This window comes from Nicotiana tomentosiformis, chromosome 7 (genome assembly GCF_000390325.3).
Source record: "Nicotiana tomentosiformis chromosome 7, ASM39032v3, whole genome shotgun sequence".
NCBI classification, from domain to species: domain Eukaryota; kingdom Viridiplantae; phylum Streptophyta; class Magnoliopsida; order Solanales; family Solanaceae; genus Nicotiana; species Nicotiana tomentosiformis.
This window is the reverse complement of record NC_090818.1, coordinates 124,939,037-124,946,111: the sequence shown is the minus strand read 5'-3', so window position 1 is coordinate 124,946,111 and position 7,075 is coordinate 124,939,037. Positions and strand designations below refer to the sequence as shown.

At 34.4% G+C, this 7,075-nt stretch overlaps 1 protein-coding gene across 1 annotated transcript; it reads left to right on the top strand.

Moving 5' to 3' along the window:
• Positions 1-2,549: 2,549 nt before the first annotated feature.
• Positions 2,550-7,075, top strand: LOC104105482 (enolase-like). The gene is made up of 17 exons (XM_009613793.4): positions 2,550-2,865; positions 3,140-3,203; positions 3,747-3,811; positions 3,899-3,946; positions 4,059-4,145; positions 4,237-4,317; positions 4,688-4,789; positions 4,867-4,947; positions 5,147-5,221; positions 5,310-5,372; positions 5,461-5,538; positions 5,681-5,875; positions 6,015-6,065; positions 6,161-6,249; positions 6,366-6,417; positions 6,514-6,570; positions 6,735-7,075. Exons 1-17 carry the CDS (start codon positions 2,800-2,802, stop codon positions 6,813-6,815), a joined length of 1,335 nt encoding a protein of 444 aa, XP_009612088.1. The 5' UTR covers positions 2,550-2,799; the 3' UTR covers positions 6,816-7,075.

Below are 7,075 nucleotides of genomic sequence, written 5' to 3'. Positions count from 1 at the left end.
TCGAAGCTCACAGACAAGGCCGTTACAGCCGCACTAAGGGAGAGAATCCTGGCAGGAAGTAGGGAAAAGACAATATATCATGGGTTCTCCACTACGTATTTTTTATTATTGTGTATAAAGTAAGATCCATCTACTATAGGGGGGGGATTGATTGTAAGCAGAGGGAGATTGGAACAAAAGATTTCTTCTCATATTGAAAGATATCCCCTTGTGTTTATTTCCCTTTATCTTATTCGTTCTTCTTCTCACTATTCTCATTCTCATAGTCAAGAATACACGTATTTCTATTTCTCTATACGATTTGTATCAAATTATATCACATATCCTTAGAACCATACACAAATTTAACTCTATCCAATTTTTCGGGTAAACAAATACATTTGGTCATATAAATTCAAAGAAAACTAAACCATAAAAATAGGAAGGATAGAAATACCCCTCTCTCCTCCCCTCCCCCCTCCCCCCCAAAAAAAAAAAAGGGGATGAAAATAAAGAAGGAAAACGTTAGAGAGGTAGGTGGAAGAAAAGGTGTGCCAAAATGGCCTTCATTCTTGAGGTGGACTAAAAAGGGGCATGTATTTGAAAAGTGATTAATTTCATGGTTTTATTTTGTGGCAATAATATTAAAAAAATGCTATCAGATTTTTTTTTTTTATAAAATTGCTACTATAAGGTATGACGAGCCAAACCACGCCTAAAGTTGTAATACTAATTTATACCCATTATTGCCTACTTTCCTACATATACTTTGCCCTTCATTAAATAATTGTTTTCCAACTATTGCTATACATTTCTTTTCTTAAATATGCTTTATTATAAAAAGGAATAATTTCTATCTTTTATGGAACTTCTTGTTCAAGGCAAAAAAATTAATTAATCAATCCTCTCTTTTTTTTTTCTTGCGGAAAAGGAAACAGGAGAAATAGAAACGAATAGAAGGCAGGCTTTCCTCCTTATTTATCTTTTCTTTTTTATGTTTTGCTTTTATTTTATTTATTTTACTTTGTTTCAACTTTTCGCTTTGTGAAGCAATCACATGATATCTTTAAAAGGTCTAGTTTGTTATTAGAACCTACTTATTTCTCTGGACTTTTAAATTTTTAAATGAAAAATGTAAAGTAAGAAAAAAGATAATATTGGTAAATCTCTCGTGTTAATTTTGATAATCTAACCCTTTGCATATTTCTTGTGACCCCACGAAATAAGACCAATGGTACAATGGCACCATCTGGAGGAATATTCTCGTGAATTTTAAAGTAGGTAGTTTCATTAGTCCTTTTTTTTTTCTTTTTTCCTGTCCGGTGTTTAATACCCTTATTAAGATCCGACTAAATTCGAATTCGAATCGAGAAATTTTATATTCGGGATAAATATTCTTTAACAAAAACGATTTCATACTCAGAATTCGATTTGAGACCTTTGACCAAGGATAAAAATGTACTAACCCTCCGCCACAATCTCGAATACTGTGTGGTCTTGTAGCCCAAGAAACCACCAGTTTTAATTTGACATTTCCTTCTTTTTGACCACATTGAAAGGTACTGTTATTTTCTGATTTTTCTTTTTGTAAAAAAGAAAACCTTAAAATTTTACTACATTTTTTTAATCCAAAATGTTGCTAGTAATTATATTTTTGGAATGCCTCGGTGAAAATATATGAGAAAGTAGTGTCCCACATAAATAGGGTTATTTATATCTTCCACATCTATAGCATTGCATAAATTAAAATTAAATAATTAAGCACAAAAAAAGTCATAGCTCTCCATAGTATAAAAAATCAGTTTAACTAACAAATTTAAGCGCCGCATGAAGAAGCTCTTTACTAAAAAAGAAAAAAAATGAAAGAAATTAAAGTAAAATAAAGTGCTGTTATATACGTCAACTTAGGTGTATTTTGCACTAATGTCTTCATATATGCTAAATTCTACTACGTCTGATAATTTATAAATATTGTAATTTCCTTTACTTGAAAAAAATGATCAATGAATAAAATATATTTTCTCCCTCCTAATTTACGTAAAGGGATTCACAGTATGAGAGTTAAAGCATCTAATTTTTGGTTACTCAAACATAAATTCTTAAAGCTTTTTACGTCAATTTTTACATTTGAAAATTACATGACAAGTAATAAATTAATATGGTTAATATTTAAATATTTAATTTTTGAGAAAATCATTATCAAAGAAAAAAGTTTGACTCCCGAAATTATAAATATTATATTAGGTTTTCACTTAGCTTTTCAATCAACCTTTAACTATTTTGATAAATTATTCGTCGACAAAACCTTCTATAATACCGCAAGGTGATAGTGGAATCTCAATTTGTATCTAATTATAGCTATCCATTAATTCTATACAATTTCTCCAAAGCTATCATTAACATTATAATCTTTCCTAAATACTAAGTAATTTACTAAATCCTTCGTTTCACTAAATAAAATTGAATTAATATTTGTACATTTGAATTTGAAAAAGACAAAAACATCTAACGACTTTTCTTCATTGGAACCTACCCTAGATCTAGAAGTAACAATATGTCGACACACTCGAGGGGGTTTACAAAGCACATAGATTTAGAAAATATTTCTTTGCCCACTTAATTTAATTAAAAAAAGTAGTAGTAGTACTAATATATGAAAATACTAATCAAGATCATAAAACCAATCAACGGCTGTAATTAACCCAAATTCCTCTACATATATGTGGTATCGCTTCTCGTCCTCTGCTCATTGCAAAAAACCAACTTTTTCTCTCAACACTCTCTACTACTACTCCTATTTTCTCTCTTAACAACAGATCTATGGCAACTATCAAAATCGTTAAGGCCCGTCAGATCTTTGACAGTCGTGGTAATCCTACCGTCGAGGTTTGTTTTCCTTCAGATCTCCATCTTTTATTCAGTATTTTTCTATGTTTTAATCCTTTTTTTTTTCGATCTGTTTGAAGATTCCGCCTTTTTTTTTTCCTGATTTTGTTAAATCGTTTGTTGTTACTATAGTTTTTGTGAATTTTATTTAGATTTTCAAAAGGAGGTGTCCTTTTAGAGTGACTGGTTATGTGTGTAGACAAGTGTTGTTTCTGTTGTGTAGATATGGTTGTTTTTTTAGATGTATTGATTTGGTTGTTGTGTATATGTGTAGGTTGATGTAACTCTTTCAAACGGTGTATTTGCAAGAGCTGCTGTTCCTAGTGGTGCATCCACAGGTAAAGATCTACTTATCTTTTGTGTATAGTGACTCTCTTACATAGATTTATTAGAATGTGTTGAAAAACTGTATGCAGTCGTGTAATCTGTTCGTTAAGTTACTCGTATAATTGAAATTTTAGTTTCTGGTTTATAAATTGGCTGTCAGTTTAGTAGTTTCACCCTTTCTATTATGAGTTATTATGCCCATATGTGGCTAATGGAGTGAAACTGACCCTTTATATTTCAGTATATATGTTTTATAGAATCAGTACTTTTTGTTTGGATAAGTTTTTATAGAATCAGTAGTTTTAGTGAGACTGAAACTTCTGGAAAATTTAATCCACTTGTGTGTTTATAGCATCTGTTATTATGAAGATAAATAATCATCATGATGGAATTTGATGCAATAATTTTGTACAGTTCAATTTGGGTGGAATTGTGAATCTTAACTCCCTTCTGTTCTGTGTTGAACATTGTTAGCATTTTTGGCCTGCATCTTCTTTTGTTACTTCCCCCATTGTTTTGGTCTATTGAATTCCTCCTCTTGATTTGTTTTTTAGGAATCTATGAAGCTCTTGAATTGAGGGACGGAGGGTCTGAATACCTTGGAAAGGGTGTTTCAAAGGTTGGTATTTCACTCAAAAGCTTTAGTTTGATTATTACACCGTTCAAGATGTTGATTAAATTATTTACCTGTGGTCTGCCCTTGTAGGCTGTTAACAATGTCAACTCCATTATTGGCCCTGCTCTCATCGGCAAGGTTTGTTTTTTTCCCCTCGTTGATGTATTTATCTTTATTAGACTTTTTCCTTGTTAAACTGCTTTTTGATAGATTATACTGTACCTGAACTGTAAGGATTATTATTTTGCAGGATGCAACCGATCAGACTGGTCTTGATAACTTCATGGTTCATGAATTGGATGGAACTCAAAATGAGTGGGGTTGGTGCAAACAAAAGGTATTCATGTTAATGCCTACATATCAAGTTCACTCTTCTATTATCAGAAGTTCACCGTTCATTAATTTAACTGTATTTGTCTTTTCTTCAGCTTGGTGCAAATGCCATCCTAGCTGTATCACTTGCTGTGTGTAAAGCTGGTGCTGCTGCCAGGAATGTTCCACTGTACAAGGTATATACTAAAGAATTGTCTTTTGTGGAGTCTACTGCACGCTCTAAGAGTTACTACACCTTAAAAGCTTTACATCACTATTGAATCTCCTCGCCCAATTGGCAATGCCGAAGCCACATGGATCTTTAATCTTTCCCATTTTGGGTACCATAGGTTGTTTGAGTTTTAGTTTAACTTTAGCATCATAACTTTAATCTTACCGCTCCGATACATATTCCTTCCCCCCCCCCCCCCCCCCCACAAACAAAAAAAGGAAAAAAGAAATTCAAGCATCTAATGGGCTTACTAGCACAAATTAAGCCTATACTTGCTATTGGATTAATCTACGATAATGTGTTTACTTATTTTAAACTATCTCTTCGTTTTGCAGCACATTGCTGACCTGGCTGGTAACAAGAAGTTGGTGTTGCCAGTTCCTGCCTTCAATGTGATCAATGGAGGTTCTCATGCCGGAAACAAACTTGCAATGCAGGCACGTCATATACCTGCCTCCACTATATATCTGAGTGCTATTTAGATGAAAGTTTCTGATTGGTAGTTGTTTTGCAGGAATTTATGATCCTTCCCACTGGAGCTTCTAGTTTCAAGGAGGCCATGAAGATGGGTTGTGAAGTGTATCACCATTTGAAGGTTTTAGAGAGCTTCTATTACCTCTAAACATTGTTTGTTTTACACGATCAAAACAACTATACATGCTTTGAATTAAGAGGAATGATTGTGTTCTTTGGTTCCAATCAGGCTCATAATTTAGTCTGGTCGTTTTTCATATTGTTTTTCATCCTCTCTTTGTCTTGGTTTTTCTGATTAAGCAATTATACTGTAACTGCAGGCCGTGATCAAGAAGAAATATGGTCAGGATGCCACAAATGTTGGTGATGAGGGTGGTTTTGCTCCTAATATCCAGGTGAAGTATATTCTTATGCTGGTGTATGACAATTCTGTTAAATGTTTACCCTAGTTCATTCACATGATTATGGTTTTTCAAAATTCAGGAGAACAAGGAAGGTCTTGAATTGCTCAAGACAGCCATTGAGAAAGCAGGGTATACTGGAAAGGTGAGTATCTCATTTACTTGTTTAGTCACACCATAATTTTTTTCCAAAACTGTTGGAAATCTGGAGGCTGAGATGATTTTCCGTTTAGGTGGTCATTGGAATGGATGTTGCTGCATCTGAATTCTTCTTGAAGGACAAAAGTTATGACCTGAACTTCAAAGAAGAGGCAAGTCCTGACTACCCTATAGGCAATTTGAAACTGGAGACTGTTGCATTGCTTTCTTTCACTCTCTGGGGTTTCGTTGGGGTAGTCTTAATCAAACTGTTGCTATGTTATGAGATTTGCTCATATTTATTCTTCTTTGCAGAACAATGATGGCTCACAAAGGATATCAGGTGACCAACTCAAGGATTTGTACAAGACATTTGTGTCCGAGTACCCTATCGTTTCAATTGAAGATCCATTTGACCAAGATGACTGGGAGACCTACGCTAAGCTCACTACTGAAATTGGGGAACCAGTACAGATTGTGGGGGATGACCTCCTTGTCACCAACCCTAAGGTAATATTAAAGCGTTGACAATATTTGTCACTTCCTTGTTAGAGATTTGTTGCCATTGAAAGAAATCAGTTCTTGGCTCTTGAGCAATTGTCTATAGTTTGTTTATCGCTATGTATAATTATTTATTATATATGTGCAGAGGGTTGCCAAGGCAATTGCAGAGAAGACTTGCAATGCACTTCTTCTCAAGGTATTATCCGATCGCTAATAAATCATATATTTCGACCATGATACTGAAAGTTCCTCTTTGAGATTGGATTAATCATTTTTTGCTCTATGTGACAGGTTAACCAAATTGGCAGTGTGACCGAGAGTATCGAAGCTGTGAAAATGTCTAAGCGGGCAGGTTGGGGTGTAATGACCAGCCACCGCAGGTAAATATAGAATGATCTCTAGCAATAACACTTGGAATAGAAAAAACTATCCTAAATAGTCATGCTTATATTATTTCATAAAACTTAGTTAATGATCCTTTAATTAATTGTTGCAGTGGAGAAACAGAAGATACCTTCATTGCTGATCTCGCTGTGGGATTGTCAACGGTAATTTTGTTTCTAAGCATTCTTGGTCATGATAATTTGTGGGTTTTATTCATACCAGTTTCGGGTGTTAATGAGTTTTCTCCTGGAAACTTTCAGGGACAAATCAAGACTGGAGCTCCTTGCAGGTCAGAGCGTCTCGCCAAGTACAACCAGGTAATTATCCCTCAAGTGGACTGCCATTAGCTTACTCTTGCAACAAAAAATGTTATTCTCTTTCACTTGTCAACAAAATGTGGTTCCTTTTTCTAGAAATTACATCCCTTGCACTTTTATAGTCTTTCTACAGTTCTTAGTTTTTGTTCATTCTATCCATGCAGCTCTTGAGGATTGAAGAGGAACTTGGATCAGACGCTGTGTACGCCGGAGCAAGCTTCCGCAAGCCTGTCGAGCCCTACTAAATTTGCACTGTTGAATGTGACGTGGAGGAGTACTTGTTCTGCCAAATAAAATCCCTTTGTAGTATGTGACCCTGCGAAATAATAGCAGACTCAAATAGTTTTTGTTCGAGATGTTCTAATAGTGTTCTGAACTGAGAGAGTGTTCCTTCTTATAGGCTTGTGAGCATGTCTCATTTTTTGGCTGCTGGTTCTGCAACTTTGATATGCATTTTGTAGTATTTTCTGATTTGAGTATTTTGATGGTTTTAATTTTGGTCAAA